Source organism: Triturus cristatus, chromosome 8 (genome assembly GCF_964204655.1).
Source record: "Triturus cristatus chromosome 8, aTriCri1.1, whole genome shotgun sequence".
Taxonomy (NCBI): Eukaryota; Metazoa; Chordata; class Amphibia; order Caudata; family Salamandridae; genus Triturus; species Triturus cristatus.
Window position 1 is genome coordinate 316,331,497 of NC_140591.1, and position 26,972 is coordinate 316,358,468.

Genomic DNA, 26,972 nt, shown 5'->3' on the forward strand with positions numbered 1-26,972 from the left:
ACAAATTATTCCTGTATCACGGTCGTAGGAAATCTTGTAGTTGTGCATCTAAGAGCCACACTGCCAAAGTTAAAACCCCCCATCCCAACGAGTATAACTTATGAGCATGCAATTTAGATGCTAATTCTGAAAGGAATTTGTTTACAATTTGGAAGAAGATTCCTGGCCAGTAAGTGAGGAACCACTACAATGGAGCATGGCTTGAGTCATATTCTACCAGACCAGACAAAGTTCACAATATTTATGGACTTAGAAAACTAGAGGATGCTTCGACAGTGTTTCAAATAACTAACGGAACAGATAGCATAAGGTCCAATACCTACATTTAAAATGGAAGAGAGAATCTAGAAAAACGGACCTTTGTAATAATCACAGGCAAAACGTCAAAAGACAAAAAAAGTAGTCATGGTCACTTTAAAACAGGAGCCAAAACAGAAGATCCACTCAGAGCAGGTAAAGAAAGATCGCAGATAAAGTGGTTCAATTGTGCCTAATGCTGTCAAATCCTTTGTTTCATAAACCTATTTGACAGTCTAATGTCATAAAATATTCATATCTTTTTTGTCAAGGGACACACATGTATTTTATATACTTACAGTGTTAGGCACATACGGCAGACCGTAGAATGCCTCTTGTGTTTCCTTCAAAATGTCTGTAGTAGATTTCTTTAAAGGATGTTTCCCATGGTAGATTTGATCCAAAACGGAATAAAAAACCTTAACATAAAAAGAGAAATCTAGCTTACTTTCAAACACAAAGATCTAAGCATGTGGTAAACAAAAAAGGTTAAGGTATAAAAGCAAGTACAAACTCAAAACGTTACTGTATAGCCAAGTATATCGTTACAAGACTTACAGTATGGCTACATTTTATGACAGCTCAATTGTACAATACTATAAAAATATAAAAACAAATCAGTTTTCACAATTTAACTGGTTTTATTTGAAAAAACAAACCGTACTATTTCCATTTCAAAGGGTTTGTAGAGTTGGGGAGGTAAGGGGGAGGGGTATTGGACAGCCACAATAAAGATAGTCCTTGTGATGTATACAAACAATCATGAATCAAACGAATCAGATGGGTATATATCTAAATCAGATGGGTATATAGCTAAATGACATACGTGTGCTCATTGATCGTATGAATGTAAAGAAAACTCCCAGGGGAACAGGGTATGCGATAGGGGATAAGAAAAGGGCAAGATAGTGATAGAAAAAAGGGGGGGGGGGAGGGAGGGGAGAGAAGAGAGATGTTCCTGATGGAAAACTGGCAACAATGTCAGAATGGGTATTTGTATTAAGACATTTAGCAGCATTCAAAGGGTTGGTTTAGACCTTCCTTTGGGGCAAGGGAATGTTATATTTCAAAGAGGTTTGATTTTTTGCGGGTATGAATCTGCGTTGCCCCCCCTGCCAGCAACGTAAAAAAAAGAAAACTATACTAAACTTGGGTTTATCATTTTATTTTGTTTCCCAGCTGAGTCTTCGGTGTGGGGCTAGTGGGATGACAGGCACAGACGGTGAGTGGTGCACACTGCTATCAGTGCGGCTGACTGTTTTGCCAGCGGTCTCAGACTGGCTAAACCATCAGGGGAACTGAAGCTGTCTCCAACTCGAGCTGCGTTGCCGGGTTGGAGACAGAAAGCACAGGCTCCCAGTCTCGCTGGGAGCACAAATCGAGGGCGCTCAGGCCAATCCTGTAGCTGCTCTCATGCATTAGAGCAGCCTCAGGATTAGCCGCTGGGGAGTCTGGGAGCCTGTGCCTGCAGTGGAGCCATGAGAGGAGCAGAAGACTGGGGATGCAATGGGCTGCAGGAAAGTTATTTTTTCCCCCTTCTTTCGTTGTCGTCTCCCACTTCCCCCAATCCCGCCTCCCCACTCTGCTCTGACACCAGCCGCTACTTTTATGAGTCTAGTTTATTGCATAATTTCTGGGAAGTCTGACAGTTGTAGTTGTTGTTAGAAAGTATGTTGACTGCACTTCTCGTAAAGCAATCCCATGGCCACCAGGTATGGTATGAGAGATTGCAATATGATTTCCATTTGTATAACATGTTTTTTATTCACAATGTTAGAAGCAGCTCAATGAGACACATGTCTGAGTGATTTAGTTTCAGGATGCAAAAATGGGGCTAGGGCCTACGGTAACTGTGTAGAAATTCAGGGATAGCTCAATGTTGAATGGTTTTCTGGATCTTGCTACATAAATGGTGGCTTTCGACATTGAAAAAACATGTGAGATGGTGCCTGGGGAGTATTTGCAGTTCCAGCACACGTCTGAGTCTATAAGCCCTAATTTCAAACGTTTTTTAGGCGCCCAGTACACTCTATGTTGTATCCAGTACTTACATTGTGAGAGAGGGGGGATATTTTGTTTTGAGGGTATATGTCTATGTCTTTTTCCATGATTTATCATCTAGGGCAGAGACTGAGAAGCTAGGAGTAGGTTCGGACCATTTAATTTCAATTTCGGAAGTGATTCTTTTGATGGTGTTGGAAGAATTCAGGGATTTATAGATTTTCGAGGGAGCATGAGGTATTTTATATCGTTTATATAGAGAGGGGGAATCAGGTTGGAGTTGTGTGAGGTGGGGATCTTTCTTATTGCGACCTTTAGTTTGAGGAAGTTCTAGAATTCAATGTTCCCACGGTTCTGTGAGATCTGATATTCTGCAAACATTTTAGTATGTGATGGTGGGCCAATGTCTTTGAGGAATAAGATATTATTTGATGACCATGATGTCCATGACGGAGGCTCAATGTCAATTTTTATTTTTGCACTGTTCCACAGGAGCGCAAAATTAGAGTTTTAGATTTTGTGTGGAAACAATTTCTAGTGTCCTTGAGTATAGACTAGGAGTGCTGTGATGGGACAGATTTCAATGTTAACGACGAGATTAGAGCATATAATTTTGATAGGGAGTCTTTGATATGCACCCATTGTGGTGTAGCTAGTGTTTTAGGTTGGAACCACCCAATGGCTTGTTTGATTAGAAAAGCAAGTTGGTATTTGAAGAAATTTGGGATATTAAAGCTTCCAGAACCTTTGTTTAGTTTAAGTTTCTTGACGGCTATTTCAGCCTTCTTCCCTTTCAAGAGGAATTTGGAAATTACAAAGACTATATACTTGAAGAAGCTATTCGATAGTTGTACAGGAAGCATGGAAGTAATAAAAGTTATTTGTGGAGCAATCATCATTTAAATACATTCCACGCGACCCCACCAGGTCATAAATGTTAGCGACCAGGCAGATCTTGCTCTATAAATGGTGGCTTTAGACATTGAAAAAACATGTGAGATTGTGCCTGGGGAGTATTGGCAGTTCCAGCTCACGTCTGAGTCTATAAGCCCTAATTTCGAAAGTTTTTTAGGCACCCGGTACACTCTATGAAGTATCCAGTACTTACATTGTGAGAGAGTGGGGTATATTTTGTTTTTGAGGGTATATGTCCATGTCTTTTTCCATGACGTATCATCTAGGGCAGAGACTGAGAAGCTAGGAGTAGGTTCGGACCATTTAATTTCAATTTCGGAAGTGATTCTTTTGCTTGTGTTTGGGATATTAAAGCTTCCAGAACCTTTGTTTAGTTTTAGTTTCTTGACAGCTATTTCAGCCTTCTTCCCTTTCAAGAGGAATTTGGAAATTACAAAGTCTGTCTACTTGAAGAAACTATTCAATAGCTGTACAGGAAGCATGGAAGTGATAAAAGTTATTTGTGGAGCAATCATCATTTAAATACATTCCACGCGACCCAACCATGTCATGAATTTTAGCGCCCAGGCAGATAAGGTTTTTTTTGATTTTCTTAAGGAGAATCTCCTCATTTAATTTCTTTGTGTCTTCTAGGTTATGTTTAAAGTGTATACCAAAATATTTGACCTGTGAGGATTGCCAACGTAGTTGAGTGTTGTTTACGCATGACTGAAGAGTTAGATTATTTAGGGGGAAGACTTCTGTCTTTTCAAGGTTAATGATGTAACCTGAAACCTGCGTGTAGGAGTTTATTACTGAGAAGACTGCAGAATGGTGTTTTCGGTCTCTTGTGAGAATATGAGAACGTCGTCTGCGTAGGTGGCAACTTTGTAGGGGGTGTTTTTGATATGTATGCCTTTTGAAAGTGTGTTAGTTCTGATGGAGGTGTGAAGAGGCTCAATGGCTAAGAGGCAGGGAAGAGAGGAGACATGCTTGTCTAGTACCTAGGCTAAATTTAGTTTATTGGATAAGAACCCATTAACTCTGACACAGGCCAAAGGTTGGGCATATAGCATGAATGTTTGACGGATAAAGGATTATCCAAGATTAAATCTATGCATGACCGCATAAAGAAAAGACAAAGAGACCTTATCGAAGGCCTTTTCCTTTTCCGAGTCCAAGGCCATAGCTATTGTGCATAATGTTAACGATCTAGCTTGCTCAATAACGTGGCAGAAAAGTCAGACATTGTCCGAGTCATGTCTACCTTTGACGAAGCCAGTCAAAGAATTCTCTCTATTCTGGATGCCGGGATTTTTGCATATATTTTACAGTCCACATTTAGAAGTAAATGAGTCTATATTTGTTGACTTCTAGGGGGTCCCTACCCTCTTTATGGATCACGGTAATAGTGGCTTCAGACATTGCACATGGGAAGGGAGCAATTCGCTTTTGTAATTTCAGAGTTCTTGAAGCCAGATCTCGCAATTACTGTTGTTGTTCTGAAAATAAAAGTGACAATGTGCTGTCCATGACTGAACCAGACACTTTCAGCTCTCCCTCGAGCCTTGGTCACAGGTGTTGGTGATAGCTAGAATACACAACCATCCAATTTAAATGCCGGCCAATGTGTGCCTCCGCAGTCCATGCAAACTGCAACATCCAGCATGCACTGCTCCCGAACATGGAGGATTCGTATGAGTCCAGTGGACATTTATCAGGGTGCAGTGCATGCTGGATGTTGCAGTTTGAATGGGCTACGGAGGCACACACTGGCAGGCATTGAAATTGGGTGGTTGTGTATTCTAGCAATCATCAACGCCTGCGACCAAGGCTCGAGGGAGGCTCCCAAAACTGGAGGGAGGATGGATATATATATATATATATATATATATATATATACACACACACACACACACACACACACACACACACACACATATATATATATTATCTATTGGCGGTCGCCAGTAGATAGTTATAGTTAGGACCTATTTTCCATAGGAAATCCGCAACATTCTATTCCCAATAAGTCTGGCGCCGGTTGATGAATCCTCGCGAAATTTTCCAAACTTTTGGCCAGGTCCGCTCCGCTCCTACCCGGAAAATTTTGCGGTGATCCGTCAAGCGGGGTCCGAGAAAAAAGGGGGGTCCCAAAACGCGTTTTCCCCATGCAATTTTCCATAGGATCTGTTGTCGCAGCTACAACCCGAACCGCTGAACGGAATGACACCAAATTTGGCAAAGAGGTAGTCCTCAGTTCAGACTCGTACCTTTTGCATAAATGGTGTGAATCCGTTCAGTAGTTCCTGAGAAAATTAGAGTTAAAAGTACACATATATCTATGGCCGGGGAGGATCCGCGCACCCTACCCGCACCGTAAGCGCACCCTCCTCGAACCGAGCGCGCACCCTCCCGATCGCGCGCTGAATGCTAATTGGCTGTCGAGTGTCTGTCTACATTCGAAACCAGGAACTGTTGGCTGCCATTTTCTGCCTCGGTAGAAGCGAGGCTGAAGAAGCAAGGGGAATAAGTGTGTAAAACATATAAAGGGGGCAGATTGGAAATACTCTGACCCTCTAGAGGTGCTTAGGGGGTCCCAGAAGGACCCCCTGGGGCCCCCCTATTTAAAAAAAAACAAAAAAAAAAACGTCAAAATGCGCGCACGGTGCGCGCATTCTATCGCGTTGGGTGCATGGATTCTCTCGCGTTAGGTGCGCGGATCCAAGGGAAAATTTTTTGAAAAAAGACAAGAAATCATTGGTTGTATGACAACTTTCTACACTGAAAGGTAGGGTGTATATTTCTGTTTTTTAAAGGCATGATTCTTATTGGTTAACAAAAACTGATTGTACGGAACATTATATATGATAAGCTGATATGTTGAAAAGTTAAGCACACTTGCTGTCTTGTTTAGCAACATTGTGTGCTGAACTTGTGACCTGTGTGCTCAGTGCAGTGTTCCATGACCTGTTTCTATGGTAACAGGCAGAAGGAAGATTGGGGGAAGGGTTGAAATGTATTACATTTGGAAAGGGTTGAAATGTTCAACCAATAGAAATGTGTGTTTGCTTTTGAATATATGTGTGAAGGATTGTGATTTGATGTTTACATGTATATGTGTGGAAAATGAAAGGGAAACTTTTCCATTCTTTGTTTTTGCTGAGAGGTGCACAGTGCAGAGATTCTGTAAAAGAAAATCTGGTGTGTGACTGATATACTTCTTAATCTACAAAACAACTTGAAAGGTGAGTTATTTAATTGTGAGGGGATGTATGTAGTCTATTTTAATTTTAATCAGACTAATGTATTTCTCCTGCTAAAGTATAGGGAGTACTTTTATTCTCTACAATCTTATTGACAGTGTGTGTGCATGTAGAAACCATTCTGTGATAAACATTTGTGTTTTTCATGTGTTTGCAGACAGATAACTGTGCTGTTTTTATATTTTGGTAGAATTAGAAACCAGTCATTGTTTATGAATTTGTGAAATGAGTTATGTTTCTATACTAAAATGTAGTACTCCTTGTAGATGAAGAAATATGTTTTGGTAAGCTGCTAGGGATAGTGTTGCTTGTCTAGAATCACACTGTGAGTCTGTGTGCATTTGGGAACCACTGTGAGAGAAGCATTAGGTAACATTGTGTATTTGCTGACAGATAACTGTTTTAAAACCTGTCTTGTTGTCAAGTTTTACTAGCATTAGAAGGCAGTTTTTGCTTATGCTTTGATTAAATGAGTCAGGCTTTGACACAAAAGAGCAGTCCTGAAATATGTAGATTGTATGCAGTTTCCTTACCACTTCCACAGTAGTGAATATTTTTTTGTAAACTCCTAGGTATAGTGGTTGTTGCCTAGAATCACACTGTGAGTCTGTGTGCATTTGGGAACCAGTGTGAGAGAAGCATTTGGTAACATTGTGTATTTGGTGACAGATATCTGTTTTAAAACCTGTCATGTCAAATTGTAGTAGCATTAGAAGCCAGTCTTTGCTTATGCATTGATAAAATGAATCATGCTTTGACACTAATGTGCTGTACTTTAATATGTAGATTGTGTGCAGTACCCTAACCTCTTCTAGACTAGTGAATGAGTTTTGGTAAACTCCTAGGATAGTGTTGCTTGTCTAAAATCACACCGTGAGTCTGTGTGCATTTGGGTAAGGATTGTGATAGAAGCATTTGGTAACATCGTGTATTTGCTGACAGATAAATGTTTTAAAACCGGTCATGTTGTCAAGTTTTAGTAGCTTTAGAAGCTATTCTTTGCTTATGCATTGATAAAATGAGTCAGGGTTTGACACTAAAGTGCAGTACCATGTACTATTCTCTTCACTGTGCCAGAACTGAACATTTAAAAGTTTTACCCAGGCACTGTCCTAGCAGTAGTCTGATGATTTAGTCAGTTTCCAAGTACTCATGTTGTGAACCATACATTACTATATAGACTGCTTCAAATGTCTATGCAGTATGCATGTAGTCTTCTAACATACTATACACTTGCCTTTCACATCTTCCATTCCCTAGTCAGTATCCATACAGTCCAGCAAACATCCTGTCACTCCCTTTGCACTCCTCTAGTGACCCATTCAGTACCAAGTACTAATCCATTCACTGTGTCAAAAGCCAACCACTTATAAATTCACCCAGGCACTCTCTTTGCTGTACTCTAATCATTCCGTCAGTTCCCAAGTACTCATGCAGTGAGCCAGGCCTTAGCACATAGACTGCTTCAAATGCCTATTCACTATGCATGCAGGCCTCTAACCACCTATACAGTTGTCTTTCACACCTTCAATTCCCCAGTCAGTATTCATACACTTCTAGCAAACACCCTGTTACTCACCCAGTGTGTCTCCTTATAGTAGTGTAATTATTCAGTCATTTAGCATGTAGTCTTTTAGTGAGGTAGGCTTTAGGGCATGAACTGCTTCAAAGTAGTATGCACTATGCATGCAGTGTTTTAACCATCATCACACTTGTGGTTCAGGGTTATAGTTTCTTAGTCAGTTTTTATATAAAATGTGTTTGTACAGTAATGGAATAGTATAAATTTGAAAGTTATTAAAATACATTTATTTGTGATTCTTTTTTACAGATACAGAATAGGAGTGTTTCTCATCCGTTTGCACTCTTCTTGTGCAAGATTGTTTGGATGAAGGGTCCTTCGGTGTTTCATCATACTTGCCGTGCCGTACGAGTATTTCTTGTTAGGATCCCCTCGCAACAGAACTCTTTTGCAAATCTTGCACGTGACCAAGGTGGCATTGGTCTTTTTTTGCTCCTCGGGAAAAGTAAAACATTTCCACAGCACTGACGAAAAACGTGGGCGTGGTGCCTCCTCCAAAACTTCATCCTCAGATGTATGAGGAGATGCAGGTGATGCCTGCTGCCCTGAAGCCATTTTTAGTTGAAAAAAGTTAGAGCTAAGTGTAAACTTAGTCTAAAAAATCTTCTTCTCTGCAAAGAGATGCTCAAATGAAGGTCAAAGAAGAATGATTGAATTGGGTGGGGTATTTCAATAGTTAGAACAGGAAGTGTGATGAACCAATCAAATCTCTTTTTTTGCAGGTCACATGGGATCCGCGCACCCTGCGCTTGCGCAGCACACACTCAGCGCGCATCCGCGAAATTGAATTTAAAAGAATTATAGGATTAGATGTAAAAATATATTAGTTTTAAGACTAGTTTAGAGTTTGTCTTCAATTAATATTCACATGAAATACATATATATATGTTTTTTTAAATGTTAAATATTTTGCGGGATCCGCACACCAACCGCGTCATAGACGCAGATGACGCATCGCGGAAGCGCGTAAACGTCGCGTTACGTACATCGAACGTGTCGCCTATAGGCTGGGAGTTGCGTACCTGTTGTATTGCGATCGCGCACTAAACACGTACCCAACGCATACCGTGCGCGGATGCTTCCGCGTAGGGATCGAGAACAGTGTGCATAGGGTGCGCGGATCCAAAACCATTGAAAAAAAATATGTAAAATAAAGTTTTGAACATATAGTTAAAGAAATATTTTTAAAAATATAAAAAATATGTTTGAAAAACCCAATAAAAACAAATAATACTTTTTATTTTTTAAAGAATTAATTAAATAAATAAATTTAAAAAATGGTGATAAAAAAGAATTTCAAAAAAACATAATTAATGAAATTGACACACTGAAATTGAAAAATATAGGAATCCAATGAAAATCATTAAACATGATATCTTTAGAGATAAGGTATAGGTAGGAATTAGCATTTAAAAAACCTTTGAAATTCACTGAAAAAACCATAGGTTTCATGCACGTTATAGTTAAGAATTGGCATTTTAAAAACCTTTGAAATTCACTGAAAAAAACCAAAGGTTTCAGGGGCGTTATAGTTAGGAATTGGCATTTAAAAAACCTTAGAAATTCACTAAAAAAAAATATAGGTTTCAGGGGCGTTATAGTTAGCTTGACATTTCCCTCGTACAAAACCCTTGAAATTCCCCTGTTATAGTTAGTTCAGCTAACTATAACTCGCGCCCCCGCAATGCACTGCTGATGATGTCACATATTACATCACTCATGACATGGTCAGTGACATCACTGATAACGTCATCCATGTGATAAATTAGTGCATCTTGTCACACCTAAATATAACCTTTGATACACCGACTCAAAATTTCAGACGGCCATTTTGAAAACCATAGATACTCCAATACCAATAACTACATACCCACTCATTGACTCTTAGATCTACTTACACCTCCACTCACTCACCTGTACAGTCACTCATACTTACAGTCACTCAGTACAGGACAATCATATGCATTTATACACCTATATAGACACTCACACACCGCCAATCATCCATTGAGGTACTGACACACCTAGTCAGTCATGCAAATAATTAATTACAGTCCAATTTACTCACCTATAAAGTTAAATACACTCAAGTTTACTTACTCATAAAAATACTAACAAATTCTGACGCTCTTATACTATTACTGATACAATCACACACTCATCCATACAGCCACTCCCAAAATCACACACTCTCACATATAAATAGTTATATACTCTTACACACATATACACTGTGTTTCACATATGTAGTTACTGACACATGCACAACTGAGATATACATTCAATCACTAACACACCCTTACATACAGTCACCCAACCATACAGTCCATCACACATGCACTCTTAAAACCATGCACCCACTGAATCACCCACTCAGACATCTATGCACAGAGTCACACACACCCTACCCACACAAACACTCAGGCACCCATACAGATACTCAGACAACCAATCAATAACCCTATATAGACACTCATATAGCTATTCACAAAACCATGCAGCCACTTATAAACCAACACACAGACACAAAGACATTCACACAGTTTAGTCACTAGTCTGCAGTAAGATACATTTAATGACTCACTTATAGAGTCAGTTACGCACCTAAAAAATCACCCATTCACACACTTATACACCCACTCATTCTTCCATAGTTCTTTCACTATAAATAAATAAAACGTATTTAAACTTTTCAGAAAAACACACATTCACTGGATGATGTCATCAGTGATGTCATCAGTGATGTCATCAGTGATGTCATCAGTGATGTCATGAGTGATGTAATATGTGACGTCATCAGCAGTGCATTGCGGGGGCATGAGTTATAGTTAGCTGAACTAACTATAACAGGGGAATTTCTAGGGTTTTGTACGAGGGAAATGTCCAGCTAACTATAACGCTCCTGAAACCTATGTTTTTTTTAGTGAATTTCTAAGGTTTTTTAAATGCCAATTCCTAACTATAACGCCCCTGAAACCTTTGTTTTTTTCAGTGAATATATATATATATATACACACCTTGATCACGCATATGTGTTTACTACGAAATTCCTTTGTAAAGGCATGCGTTGTAAAAGTTTGCATTGTAATGGTAATGTATTGTAATGGCATATGCATTGTGAAAAACGTGTTGTAATGGCATGCGTTGTAACATCATGCAATCTGCGGAAGCGGGCCCGGCAGGGCCTTACTGCAACTGGCAGTCGCATTCTGGGGGGCCCAGACACACGTGCCAGCTGCTGCTTTGCTGGGGACAGCCCCCCAAGGCTAAGAAGTGTGCACCGGCTCAGGGCCCCTACATTGAGGATTGGAGGCCACGGTTTCGATTTTGGCACTCAGGAGGCCTTCTCTAGAGAGACTGTAGCAGGTGCAGAGGGGCCCTTGGACGCTGGTGCTCGCTGGGGCTCGGCTGGCGCTCCCCTCCCCCTGAGAGACAGCGCAAGTACAGAAGCAGAAGGAAGCAACTCCGCCTGTCTTGCCCTAAGCCCGTGGCTCTGGCGGTTGTCACAAAGAAGTGTCATCGCTGGGCTCAGTGTGACCCCTTAACTATCAACCGGTGTATCCCAGGGGTCCTAAGACCAAGCAATGGCCACAGTGATTCCGGGGAGGGCCTCTCGAATTGACAAGGCACACAGTGCCGAAGGGCAGTGAGAAGCGGATTGGGGATCCTGGGCAACCTCTTGCTTTCCCTGCTGGATGGCCTTCTTCTCAGTGGTCGTCGCTGGCCTGGAGGGAGGCCTCAGTGCTGCAAGTCTGCAAGCCTAACCTGAAACCTGGCGCACCCTTCATTGTGGCAACGACCAAAGATGAGCAGGAGGCATCTATGATCTGCCCAGTGGGGGCCGTAAAAGAGAGTTGAGGGGGACTGTACAACATTTTAAGCACAGGCGGCCCACTCTGGCAGCGACATGGTGCTGAAGCTGGCGCAGTGAGGTGAGTGTGCCTGGAGACCTGGGGGAACCCGCCCCAAATCCTGTCCAAGCGCCCTAGAGGCCCTGCAGAGAAACTGATTTAACCTGACCACATCACGGCGTTTCCCAGGCCTCTCCATGGCCGGTGCCTCAGGACACAAGGCTGCTATCCTCCGAGCTCATTCCCACTCGGGTCCCCTCCCCACATGATCTACAGCATCTCAGGGTGGTCGGTAGTGGCCTACGCACTTCCAACGCAGAATTCAAGGCTAGCATCAGCGCCCTCCTCCCTTGCTATGCTCAGAGGCAAAAGTACCAGGGACAGTTTGGTTGCCTCCCTCTGGGTCAAAACTTCCTCCGCGCACGTAAGTGGCAAAGGCGACTCCTACTCAAAGTCCCCTGGGATTCCCGCTACTCTCCCTATCAGGCAATACTATATTGAGAAATTCTTCAATGACATCCAGCTGGAAATTAGCTCCCTCAAATTGGATTTTAAAAGCTCTATTCAAGACCTTTGCACAAACATCACCTCTGTGGGCGCGAGAGTGGACGATCTATAGCTGGGATCCATAGAGACTCGCACTGTCACTAGGCTGCGACACCAACCTCCGGTAGACCAATGTTAAGCTTTTGTCCCTAAAGGTCAGAGGGCTCAATTCCTTCAGCAAGCAGTAACAAATTTGGCACCACCTCCTCCAGCAGGTCTCTGATATTTTTCTACAAGAAACGCACCTGCTTAGAGAAGACTGTCACTGCATACCCACCCCTTATAGCCTTGCCAACAGTGGGCTTACGCCGATTCTAAAACAGCGGCGGTTGCTATCTCTTTAAGAAATGTTTCTACTCCAAGCTGCTGAGGCTTCCAGGCACCCAGGAGGGCATTCTTAACCCTGATGGTTGAGAGGGGGAAATCTGTCTTGATCCTCCTCAATTTATATGCCCGAATCACGCACAACACACATTCCTATGTGGGGTACTCAAAGACCAACTGGGCTCTGCTAGACGGGACATCATAGTGGGAGGGGACTTTAATCTAGTCTGGGACCCCGAAATATACATGAACCCGTCACACTTTCAGAGCACGGGTGCCATGTCTGGACAGCTATGAAGGGAGCTTGCAGACGCAAGATTGGCGACGCATGGCGATATTCACATCCGGATGTGAGGCATTACTTCTTTTATTCGCATGTACACCTATCCTACTCCTGCATCGACTACATATGCCTCATACACTCCTTCCTAAGGGGCCTTGAGCCGGCTCAGAATTCAGACATTTCTTCCTCAGACCACGCCCACGTCAAGCTCGCATGGACTCCATGTGAGGCTTTCATGTGGGGTCCCCTCCTCCCCACCCCCATTCCCCCTGCTGGCGCTGGCACCCACAGCTCTCCTGCGCGACCCGGTAGATACTGCCTCCATTAAGGAGGCAATAACCGAATACTTTGAGCTCCAGGCCCTCACAGACACTCCCCCCCCCCCCCCCCCATATGCCCCGGGATGGTTTTAATACGACTATCAGGGGTGTCATCTTCTCAATATCGATAGCTATAACGCGGAAGGCTTGGCTGTTTGAAGCCAACCTCACTAAGGAAATCCGTACTTTCGGAGCACTCGAACAAACAGCACCCCGTGGTGCGCGCTAAACGTCAGATGGTGGTGCTGAGAGGCCAGCTGCGGGCACACCGGGTTAACAAGGCTGAATGGTCCCCATTGGCTCTAAAGCAAAAATATTACGAGGTGGGCGACAAGATGGGCACCCTCTTGACCCACAGGCTACGAATGCAATACACCTGTTTCCACATCTCTAAACTGCAGGCGAGTAACTCCACTATGGCCATCAGGGAACCAGAAAAACAGCAGGTATTTTGAGCTTTTCATCAGAGTCTCTATTCCAGCGAAGTGGATGATCCAGTTGCATTGAATCCTACCTTCGCGACTGCCCCAGGCCCCCCTTGGTACCCAGGATTGCTTAAGATCTTGAAGCCCCTTTACAGCGGTGGAGCTGATTTCTGCCCTTAAGGAGCTGCCAGTGGGAAGACTCTGGGCCCGGTCTCATTTTACAATCTTGTTCTCCCCCACTTGAAACAGCACCTGACTGAGCTATACAATTCCTTTACACGTCACTGGCCGCTGAGATAATGCTTATTCCTAAGCAGGGTAAGGACGCCACTCTTTGTGCTTCTTATTGGCCAATCGCATTGCTGAACACAGATGCCAAGATCTACACCAAAATGCTGGCTAACTGTCTGGAGAGCCTGCTGCTGGGGGTGATAGACACCGACCAGGTCGGCTTTTTTAAACATAAACAGGCGCCAACAACATCGAGCGTCTTGCTCACCTGGTTGAGATCGGGCTGGGCCCTAATAGGATTGTTAAAATCATGGCCCCTTATATTGCGCCCACGGCTACCATCTGAGTAAATGGTCAGATCACTCAATTTTTCACTCTCCACGGGTGCAACCGGCTGGTGTGTCCCCTCTACTTTTTGGCCTTTTGGTGGAACCCCAGGCCATCTACCTAAGGCAAAACCAGTCTATAGCCAGCATTCCCTTTAGAGGAAAGCTGCATAAGGCCCTGCTATTTGCTGATGATTCATTGCTGGCGCTGACATAGCCAGAAAATTCCCTCCATGCAGTGGTCCAGAGCCTGTGCACTTTTGAAATGGTCTTTGGCTTTAAGATTAACATGACTGAATCCTGCATACTTAACTTGACCCTCCCACCCCAGCAGGTTCCATGCCTGCCAGAACTCGTTCCCCTCCAGTGGGTGACCTGCTCCATACAATACCTTGGCCTCACTTCTTCCCTGAAGACTTGGATCCGCGTGAACTGGCTGCCGTTTCACAGGGCTATCCTGGAGGACCTTCAGAGATGGAAACCCCTCCATATTTCCTCATTGGGTCGTATAAACGTGGTGAAGATGAATATCCTCCAGCAACTGTTGTATCTCTTCCAGCCCTCCCAACATCTATCCAAGTCGACGACATTGAGTCCATGCAAAGGGAGCTCCAATCCTTTATCTGGAAGGGGGAGGAACCCCGCATTTCGAACAATTTACTGATGCTGCATCGGAACCGCGGAGGCCTCACATGCCCTGATCTACTAGACTACTATTGGGCTGCTCATCAGCGCTACATCTCCAAGTGGGTGGTCAGGGAAAGTGAAAAGCTTTGGCTGCATATGGACTGGGCGGTGGCCTGTAGACCTGGCCTGGCTTCCGAGACAACATCATCCCGCAGTGCATACCTGGCAACACTGACCTGCACAGTCCTTGAGATATGGGACAGATTAGGAGACACCTCACCTCCTTTCCCTTCCTGAACTCCCAGATAGTGCACAGCTCTATTAATCCCCTCCCTCCCCCACCCAATGCAGGAGCCCCTCATCCCCTTACCCAATTCGAAATATTAGTGCAAGGCTTTCTTTGAGGGCTCTAGGGGGCTCATTTCCAAAACATAAAGTTTTCTACAACAGTCTGTACAACTAAATGGGATCATGATAGTACTCTGGGCATTTCCCAGAAACAGTGAAAACGTCAGTGCCGTGAGATTCCCAAGACCCATAGCAGCATCTCCCAGCCAAAATCAGCATATAAACTAATGCTACAATAGTACTACACCCCTGCAAACTTACACACCATGTTCCCTGCGGTAGCAGCTACTTGTTGGCAGTGTGGCACGCAGGTTGGTGATTTCCAGCATATATGGTGGTTGTGTCCTCCACCACTATATTTTAGAAATAAATCCTGGGGCATATTAAGAGCACATTGGGGTTTCCCATACCAGCGGATTACTGCATAATCATCACAGGTGTTTGCCCGGTTGCACTAGAGGCAGCAACTCACGCAGACTGGTACCCAGGCCTCCACATGACTGGAGCAGCAAAGCCACTTATAGCTCTTGCCTAGAAGACCACGTCTGCCCTCTCAGTGGCGGCCTGGTTCACTTGGCTATAGCATACCTTGGCTATGGAGCAAATGTCACACCAGATAACGTTATTTGAAAAGAAATCTACTCGCCTCTTTTCGATTATATGTCTTGAAAGGAATACCTGTGCTTCTGGGCACCTAGGCTTCGAGCCCTTCACTTTTTTGACTAACGGCCTCACTTGGCAATATGGTGGCACCCTGAACACTGATGGGCATTAGTGGGAGAGAGGGCTCTCCTCCCCGTGTGGGCCCCCTCCCCCACTTGCTTCTTCCCCTACAGATTTCTTCAATGCTTACTGGCGCTGCATAGCTGGAGGTTCCCCTTTCCTCTTCTCCTTGGGTTTAGTTAACCCTTCTTTTTTTTCTTCATGGTTGGGCCCATTGGCCCCCTGGTCCCCTTGTCTGAGCATGGTCAGGTAGGGCCTGATCGTTCTTCCTTAGGCGCCGCCTCACAGCTACCAACCATTAGTTGTCTCAGGGAGGGGATGTACTGTCTAGCTGGCCTGGCCCTCCAACTCATAATTTAGCAGACACCGGGGCCAATCCTCATACCTTTATGTACGCTTCATGGTGTTGTCTGGCTTTTCTCCTAGCTGAGTCTCCACCCCATTTGGCCTCCTGGGCCTACACTTGCTTAGGTTGTTACATTTCTGCCCTGGGTAGAGGCTGAAATTACTGTTATGCGCATATATGTTTCGAGCTTGTCTATGCACTCACACCACTACCATCCAATGTTATGCCAAGTTATTGTGCTGTACTGTTTGTCGAAAATCTAATAAACTGATTCTGAGTAAAAAAAAGAGTATGTCTCGCTTACTCTTGGAATTAAGGAGTATTAAGAATAGTAGGAGAATCACACCTACTTGTAGAAAAATCATTGTGAATCAGGTCTCATATAACTGTCGCTCATTCCAGTCTTTACACCAAAAACATTTGTTTTACAAGGAAAACAAGCACTGGCAAAGCACGGTCTCGCCTGAGCCAGCCAGTACGATCCTTTATTTTGTTTATGTATTATGACACGCATGCGCCTCAAATATAAGTATAAAAAAGACAATCTAAGCACGATTGCAATCACAATGTTAAAATTAAAAAGCATTTACTAATGTGCCCGAGTTACTAGAAGATTTTTTTTTAAATAACAAGATTTTCAGTTATGCCATGCACTTTATCAAAGCCCGTCAATTGCAGTCAACTTCAATGTTACAATGTCACTTACATTTAAAAAAGAGGCTTTAAAAAAAGAGATGGCAAACAAATCACCATTGAACAAGGCACTCGCGTACAAGCGAATTTAGGTGGTATTTAAAATTGTCACTGAAGAGAAAGGAACTATTTTAAGATGGAAGTGAACAATGTGCAAGTGTCTTGTGCAGTCGCCCACAGAGGAAGAAGCTAATGGCTGCAGTGAACTGAGCTACTGCCCTGAGCAGTGTACTCAAGATGTGAACAAAACAACAACGAAAAAATGGATGAGGAGGCTGATTAAAACAAATCCCCTCTATCTATGTGTAACAAAAAGGTCTTGGCTAAGGCGAGGTCTAAAAACGAGCCAACCACTAATTTAGTGAGGACAGCTTAGTCGATCACATGGTTACCTGGTCACCAATGTCTCCTTGTCTCAATATATTGATTAGGAAAAGCACCCTTTCCAGTTGTCCATGTTGCCTTTCCCCTACCCTCCTTCCATTTGTGCATGTTGCCTTGCTGCCACCCTCCCTCCTTCCGTTGTTCGTGGTGCCTTGCCCCCACCCTCCCTCTTGTTGTCCATGTTGACTTGCTAGTTCATTCCCTCCCTCCGTCCATGTGGTCTTGCTCCCACCCGTTGTCTGTGTTGTCTTGCTCCCACCCTGCCTACTGTTGTCCATAGTGGATTATTCACACTAGCCCTCCCTCCTTCTGCTTTCCATGATGCCCCCTGCCATAACAAGACAAGCATTGGCATAGCCAATAGGCCTCGCCTTTGGGACCTTATAAGTGTTTAGCCATGCAACAGTTGATGTTGTTGCACCAAGGATATTGTGCTGCATAACTAAATACTTATAAGGTCCCAAAGGCGAGACCTATTGGCTGTGCAAATGCTTGTGTTTGTTGCTGTAGAGTAGAAATGCAGTTTGGAGTATGGCAATCTGGAGACCAGTTTACAAAATGTACTTGTACAATCATGAAGCTGTCTGCCTCTAACCATTTCCTTTTCAATAAAAAATAGTTTCCCACCTTCTCACAAAGCACGGTGGAACAAGCCAGATTAACAACTCAAATAAAATCATGCATCTTAAGGAATGTTTCGGTCGATTAACTTAACCCTATTAAAATATGTATGCACCAGATCCACCAGACCACAGCTATAGATATTTCAGATCTGTAGCCAAGCCACTGCTCTGTGAAGCCAAAAAGTAAATGTTCCGGTGCAATCTGCACATATATTAATGTCAGTGGATCCGTTGTCCTGCCCCAGAGCCAAGAACAGCAGTAGTTCTAGTGGAACACCCAGTGGTAATCCTGCACATCTATCTGGTTTAGGACTTTCCAATAAGTTTGTTATGCGAAATATAGGCAAAAGGACTGTAAAGATACTCTTTGAGGCCAAAGCGCCCATAATTTTCCAGATGATTTAAAGGTTTCAGACACACATTAGAATACATGTACATTTTATGCTGTTGAAAACGTTTAAAAAAAAACACATCTTATTTAGTATACATATGCAGTGCTTAATTTGTGCCTGGGGTTTCCGGTGCTTGAGACAGTCAGCCACATGGTGGCACTGTCTAATTTAGAGATGAGCATCACAATAGTTGTTTATTAATACAATAGACATGAAAAAGGGCTATTATCTGTCGCCCAAGCCATTTTTATAGCTTATGTGGCTTGGTATAGTCAGAACTGTCATTGAGTGATAGTTAGTAGTTGTATTGGTATCATCACTGGCAGAGCTGGCAAGGGGAATGTGTTGTGCAAGCTGCAGTGGCCTCCTGACGAGGGCCATGGCACTTATTATTATATATATATTTTTATAAATTAAGCACTGCATATAAGCACAATGAATACATAATAGAAATGGGCTCAAACCATGCTATGAATAGAGATATTAAAAATTATTTGGCTTTTTTTTTTTTAAGTCAGAAAAAGGAAACACAAATTTTCACCCCAACGGCCAAACCTTTGTGGGTCGAGTTTCCTATTAAGCAATAGCTGTATTTTCCAAAGTTCTATTTGTCACCTTTGTAGTGGCTTCATTGGTCAGTAGAGTAGGCAGGCTGGGGCCTGGGTGAGATAGGGAGAAGGTGCCAGTGACACACAAAAATTCCTAGCTGTCTGCCCATGCCAAGACGGCCGGCCGAGCAGACATGCACACTTGGAGTGTGCAAACCACTCCCCCCTCTGTGCCTCTAGCCCCGCCCTGCCCTAACCCAGCCCCGAACCTTCGAAAAATAAAATAAGAAATACTTTATTATCGTTTTATTTTTCCTGCTCAAAGAGCAGCGGGGCGACGCTCCGAACCGCCCCTTCCTCGCCACTGACCTACTTCAACATTACTTTTTGCGATTAATCTTTAGCTCTTTGGACATCCGTTATTGGCCTTTACGTCAAAAACATAGTAAAGTTTTAAAATCTGTTACCAACTGTTTTTGGGTGTGGGAAACAGCCCAGCACACAGCTCCCATCCGGGTGGTCTTGGCAAAGTAGTTTGTTGCTGCCCTCCAGGCACCAACCAATGCGCGGCCACTCCACTTTCATGCTCTATGAGAAAGAAAACCCAGACTCCGCATCTGCACACCTGGGCCGTGTTAACAAGGCAGACGCATACACCTTTTCATTTTTTGAGGGCTTCAGTAAGTCCTATATAAATAATTAAATTGGGTACATTTAGAGTGGGCATGTCTTGATACCGCAGCTGTGCATTCAAGGGCTCTCTTCCAGCTCCTTCCACAAAACCACCTCCCACCTGTCCCTTCATATGAGCAAGCCAGTTTCAGTCGCGCTTATGAGTGCTTTAGAAATCCAAGACCTCATGTGTTTGGGGTTCGTGATCCCTGCATCCCCATTCAGAATGAAAGGGTTTTCCGTAGGGCCTCATTTCAGTAAGTGGCCCACCAGAGGTCCCTCTTCCTCGATCAATGCATGCAGGGATCTCAAGGTGACCAAGGAGTAGGTAGGCATCACCCACTGTCAGCACCCCTGCTTTGCCCACGGTTCCATTTTGTTAGCCATGAAATACAGATTTTGGTAAACCTATTAGTGGTGGAGCTGAGGCATACACTGGCTTGAGGCATACACTGGCTTGAGGCATACACTGGCTTGAGGCATACACTGGCTTGAGGCATACACTGGCTTGAGGCATACACTGGCTTGAGGCGGGTTTTCTGCAGCAATCTCTTCCAGCCTGACAGGGCAGCCCACAACAACTAGATGATTTTTGCTGATGGGCACTTGGCTCGAGAACAAATTGTTCAAAGTGCTCTCCTGTATCTCAAACCTAGAAATTCCAGTGTTGTTCAAGTTTGTCCAATCAAAGCACCTTTTAACTTATTCAGAGTGACCCTGGTTGGTACATGTCTCTAAAGAAATATCCAGCTATCTGCAGAGGTAAGTTGACCAAAAATGATGTAATAAACATGGGAGCACAACCATTTAGCCCGTGAATTATGGCCCAAGGCTAATTGTGGCAGGGTTTTACAAAACCCTACACATGTACTGAGGCCTACCAGTGTCACACCCACACTTTACGGGGACCTATCCATGAGATTACAGTGGGATTCAGGGAGATATGTTATTAACTCTTCTTTAGACGTCGCTGGAAGACGTGCTACATCCAGGGCCATGTAACAGAGTCCTGCTAATTTGCCTGCCAAGGTTTAGCACCATAGGGTATGTCTTTCAGTGCCTCCCTCACTTCAATTACCATTGCTGATAGATGCAGTGCATCCTGGTGTTCCCACAGTAGGTGGGTTAGGAGAGGTCTGTCCAAATAAGACTCTACCTCAGGGTCACTAAGTGTCACATCTTTATACAAATTTTCCACTGTCATGTTAATCTGAATCCGCATTGTAGGCGGAAACCAGTTGAGATATCCTACCAGCATTGCAGGAAGGAAATAATGGAGCATTTGTGATGTAAGATGATAGAGCCTACACATGACAGTGCAGAACATTTACTTAGATTCATCAAGCTAAACTCATGCTAATTTGTGTGCTTTAAGCTCTGCACTGAACAACTTCAATACATATGCGTGCATTCCAATGCTTGGTGTATATGTGCTAGGTCGTGTTACATACATTTAGGATACAAATGTAGATTAATCACCTAAAAGAGGGAAGATAAACCAGAGAACACCTTTTAGGCACTCCACCTCCTATTAGAGACTCCACCAAAAAGAACAATAGCAAAGTTATGTGACTTGTTCTTCTGATGGATACTTCTAACAACAAAAGTCCCACTAAGTGGAGAGTCAGTGGAGTGGACTTCAGGCCAAAATGTCCTACAGGAACAAACAAGTGCAATGTCCTTCCTGTCGGACCTGGTTTTCAAGGCAGTAAGCTTGGTGAACATTTGCACTGATGCCCACAGCTTTACAGATACGAAGAACAGGTGCATACCAATGCAGCAGTAGCAGCCTTGGCTATGGAGGTATGAGCTCACAGCTATCCCGGAGGCAGCTTCATGGCCAGTGTGTAGCAGATCTTAATGAAGAGGACTGTCTACCTCAATAGCGTCTTCTACTGCACTATCTTCCCCTTCCTCACCCCAGAGAACCGCACCAAAAGCTTATTGTTCACCAACGGTCCTTGGTACGATCAATGTAAAATCTTAAAGCCCTTTTGAGGTATAGCCAATGAAGCCTTTCCTCCCTTTTCATGGGTAAGGAGGGAAAAGAAGAATGGTGGGGTGATGGATTGCCCAACATGGAAGGGAGTCACGACTTTAGGCAAGAAGACACCCAGAGTCCTCAGCACCAATTTGTCAGGGAAAATGTGGTGTAGTGTGGATACTCCGAAGGTGCCTGAAGATCAATCATGCGACAAGTTGATGTGATAGCAATGAGGACGACAGTCTTTACAGCCAGTTGAAGAAACAAGTGGCTGTGCATTGGCACAAAGGGCATACACATGAGACACATTAGGACCAAGTTAATGTCCCACTACGGCATGGCAAGCAGAAGGCCTCATTCTTCTTCAACACAAAGTAATAGCGAGAGTAGCGACCCTCCCCTGGTTCCAGGTCTGGAACCCCTTTGATGGCGCCTTTAGAAAATAAAACTTACATCTCTTTCAACAGAAAGGAGAGGTGCTCCTCTCAGATTAGCTGTGATGTTGGGAGAATATTTAGCAGAGAAGAAATAAAGGGTAAGGCACAGCCATGCTGAACAATTTGAAGGAGCCATCTGTTAGATGTGATGGATTGCCACCCTGGGAGAAAGTGCTAAATCCTGTCTCCCACAGGATTACTGTAAGCCTCTAATGGCAAGCTAAGGCAGCTTGGTGGCTATTGCCACAGGAGAAAAGGACTGGTGCCCTTTGTGGCCTGCACAAAGCCTGCCAGATCACGTCCTTGGGCTAAAAAAACAGACAGACATGATTGCAGCAGAGGCTGGGGAGACTGAAGTTGCCTATACTCCAGCCCCCAAGAGCGGAGATTCGGATCCATGTTGGAAGGCGCAGAAAGAAAGGAACTGATGTCAGCGCACAGGGGTCTCGCTTATATACAGCTCCGCCCTGTCACTTCTGGGTTCTTGGTGATTGGTATTCAGTTAATGAAGGGCTGCATGGTTCCACCTAGTGACATCTTGAATCATTGCTGGAGAAAGCTTTCTGGATCCAGATTGTCACCTGGCGAGTATTTTAAGGCAAGGAATCTGTAGCTAGAAGTGTCCATCAAAAACACTGTGCAGCAGGTCATCGGGCAACACTCAAGATTTTCATGGGAAAGGTTCCCCAGCAAGCTCTTTTAAGCAGGCAGGCTCTTCTCAACTCCTAAGTATCCAGGCCTTTTGGAACAAGTTTCTCTGGTGGACAGCCTTTTCTGAAGAAAAGATTCAATTTTCTTGTGTACCCAAGACAGGAAACCACTTCTACTTCTAGAGATAGGTGCTGGAGGTGGATGATCAAGACAAGAATTCTTCAGGAAAGAAGGGAAGGCTTCGGTCTTCTTCGGAGCCAAGAAATGTCTCTGATTGCATTGGCTCAAAATTGATTTTAAATGGTATATCCAATTTATCATTGTTGGTCTTAATAAAATAGAAAATGTCCACACTTCCTAATCCTACTGTGTGAAATATGTCAGCCTCTGGAAAGGTGCCTTGGTCAAAAATATTTCACAAGGCTGCATTTCACTGGTTCTCCCGGACTCTCATTTCCAGCCATATTCTTAACCAGTTCCGCTTCTTCAACTACAACGAAAACCCCCTCCCACTGCTAAAACGTGGGCCAGCCACACAAAAGGCAGACTCACAGCAGAACCTTTCTTGGCTCGTTGAAAGGAAGAGGGAGTTACGCATACTCTTCAGATACAAAGGCAACAACTATTCAGGTTGGGGAAGAGTTTCCTCACCCAAAAATGGTGCTCTGGAGAGTAGGCCTTACCCTGGTCCCAGTAAGCATTGGGGTTTGTGCCTATGTCACCCCAAGCATGTGCATTCTTCAAGGGTCGGCTCTAGAACAACAACTGAAATATTCCTTTGAGAAAAAACTGGAGACAAGAAGCAGAGAAGGGAAGATGATGCGGGAGATGACGAGTGAAAGTCAACTCTAAAGAAAGGTGAAACAAAGGGGATCATGAGTAGTCTTCAGTCTACCCTCATTCTAACTTTCCCGATCATGAACAGAAGTGCAATCTAGACGCTCTTTAGAAACATTCACATTCATTATATCAAACTGAAAGGGGTGGGTTTAACCAAGAACACAGGAGATAATGAACATAGCAAAGCTAGCAGACTTCCCCCTTGGCTGTAGCTACTGGAACCAACAAAATAAACAATGCTTCACCCAGTGAGGACTTGGGCAAAGGGGTTAGTAGTGGGAGAGGAAACCCCTCAAGACTACACAGCGGGGAGACCATTTTAGAGTCTCCACAGTCTTAGAAAACAACAATGCGGTCACTAAAAAGACCACCAGATCTGCAATTTGAGAGGTCCATCGGGATAAGGGGCCCTTGAAATGAACTAAATATGCAGAGGCACTTTAAGGACAAATACAATAATGGTGGCAATAGAACAGCTGCAGTCCGGGACTGTAGCCAATCACAGGGGCTCACAAATTGTGACCGGGCCTAATAAATATTAATAAGGCAGTTCATTCTGCAGCCCATTGTGAATGGTTATTTTGTGAACTGACCTAACAGTACATAGACCAGCTCGCAAAATCAACTTCCAGACACACAAAAAATCAGTGCACAATTTGCTACCACTTTTCTTTTAAATAGAATCTTAGTACAGCTGGCCCTTGGCCTTGATTACATTTATTTAGATTACGTTTTGGTGCTGGTCTATTTAAAAAGTCTCTCCTACAACACGCTCTAGACTCTGTCAAATGCAAGAAACAGACCACACAAAATCAATCCAGCTGCCTTCCCTTTATCTCAAAATTCCAGCACCTGTTTTCCATAAACAAATAGCAGACATTACATTTAACCTATATCAAAAAGGACGCAGTGTCATCACTGTGCTCATCACATCCAGAAAGGATACCAAATCAAACACAGAGAGAATGGTAGCTGTATGTATTGGTTTATTGAATGCCTCCTGCTCCACTGAACTAATCTCTAGTTTAATATTCTTTTGTATACCATTTTTTTATTGGAACAGTTCTTGAGTAATCACAAGAGTATTGAGAAATTGCCTGCAGGACTTGCAGCATTGTCTTTCACTGAGAAGATTTACCAGGCCAGTTTGTTTGATTCTTATTATGCAGAACCTTAGGTGCATTAATGGCATGCTATACTCAATACATGGTGAGCTGTACAACTGTTAGTTAATACTTCTGCCATTTCCATTTGAGGAGTGAGCCAGAAAACGAATCTAGGAAAGATACAATCCCAAATGTGGTCACTTTTAAACCAGAGGGGTGTTTCTAGGAGCTGAGCTGTATCCAATCAGTGCACCGGATACATGTTTGGTGCGGGAAGAGGAAGGCTTAATGCTAATGTCAGGGCTGTGACCGAGCTGTCTTCACAGCCTCCTTTTCAGTTTCGACGCATCATGGGCCGCAAATGAGCGAGTCAGGTTACACACAGGAGAGCATCTAGGGAAGCAGTCTTTTTCATTCAAACGACTCTGGTCAACACTCATAGAACAATACCTAAAGGTAATACTTGTAAAGGCTCTTGGGAAAATGAGCAGATCTAATGTGGATAGGGTTTCCAACAAGTGGTACTTGCTGCATTTGAACATATTAAAATACACTTCTCAGTGTCAGTGGACAAAGGTATGTACTCAGGAAAACCAGGAACAGGGCAAATGCAGGTGACACAAGTATAATGGATACAATGTATTGGCAAATGATTATTCAAAAAATATTTTTTATAATTATAGTTTGGAGACTTAAGACCACTGAGGTTATGAACGTTAAAGGTCCCCATGTTGGCCTTGTGCCCCATGCTGGGCTATGTAGCCCCCTAAACAGTCATATACATTACTATTGTATGGCGCCACCGATGATAGTTTGGATTTAGGTAAAAACTCCATTTCTCCATTCCTCAGATAGGATAAGAACCCTCTATTCCCGAAAAATGGTCTGTGAATGAGCTATTCAAACCTGAATCTAAATACCCTGGGTGACCGTAATGATACAGTCCATTGGAAAATGGCTGCTAACTGACTATATGAAGAGAAAAGGAATTTGTACGTCTGGGGGAGGAGTAACACTCATGGTCTCTGCTAGCCCAATATATACAACATAGACCCTTAACTCATGGTTAGAGGCCGAGTCAGTGGAGGCTGCCCCTGGGGCTTAGGGGAACTCACTACAAGCCTACAGAGTCTTTGGAAGGATTGAGAGCTCACCCAATAAAAGTGCTTCTTCTGGTACCATTTTGGAGCGGGTTCATGGGACACCAGTCTGTTTTCTCTGCACCACTCTGAACTCTCATCCATTGTGGTTGCTATACTTGGGTTATGTGGTGGCCTTCATGCTGATTGTGGTTTGCAAGTTTAAGCACACTGGATTAAGCTCTTCAGTTGTTTTGAGTTTCTCTTTATATTTGTGCCTTCCCTACTGGCATGGGAGTTTGTCACCTCTGTCACTGTTGTGCAACGGCATGCATGGGTGTACATTTTCCTGGTGTGCTCCTGTGTGCAGCTGCCATTGGTTTGATCCAACTCGTGAGGTGGTGTAAAGCGACTCACTTTGTGATGTTGTAATTGTTTTCTGGTGAGGTACTTGCCCAAGGAGAGGCACGTTCATTTAGTAGGGATTCAGTGCATTGTTGTTTAGTTATGAAAACAGTGAGTGTTGTGTAGTTTATGGTTTCTGTAATTATGCAGAACATCAACCTAACAAACCTACTTACAATATTTCTACAGAGTGATCCCCATCACTAAACAATGATACAGTCATAGATGCATATTTCCTACATTTATCAAATTAGATAAGAGTGGCTTTTTACTCTTTAAAATCAACCTACTCCGCCTCGATTTCTTGATCATTGTCAATTCACTCATTAAGACATTGATGCCAACCATATTATGACACTTCAAATTCACATTTCAACAACCAGGACTACTGTTCATTGCCTTTAGATTGCATTGCAATGTTAGGGTTATGAAAGATGGAAATAACTAAAGAATGGAGGTCTGTGACTCAATGAACCAGCAGGACAGCATCAATTTCAATTCTCCATCAGAACTTCATATAAATGATTACAAAAAACAGTGGACATACCTGAAGTTGTAAATCTGCAGCTGCACAAACCTTTTTAGACTCACAGAGACGAGAGACCATGCTTTTGGGCAGTGCCTATAAGAAAAGGAAATAAAAAAACATAACATATCTGGTCTTAATGGGCTCACTGTCAAGCAAAAATAATGTACAGTTGCAGACTTCTATATTCAATACGAGACTTAACCTTTCTACTGAATTAGCCAGGGTGTGCAGGAATAGCA

General features: G+C 43.5%; 1 protein-coding gene across 1 annotated transcript in view; it reads right to left on the reverse strand.

Annotated features, from left to right (window-relative positions):
* Positions 1-26,972, reverse strand: part of MIPEP (mitochondrial intermediate peptidase) — a 596,799-nt gene that overhangs the window by 255,932 nt on the left and 313,895 nt on the right. Inside the window, exons 15-16 of the mRNA XM_085621596.1 lie at positions 26,752-26,826; positions 597-716 (exon numbers count right to left, since the gene is read on the reverse strand). Of these exons, the coding sequence (XP_085477722.1) occupies positions 597-716; positions 26,752-26,826 (195 nt within the window). The remainder of the gene's footprint in view (positions 1-596; positions 717-26,751; positions 26,827-26,972) is intronic.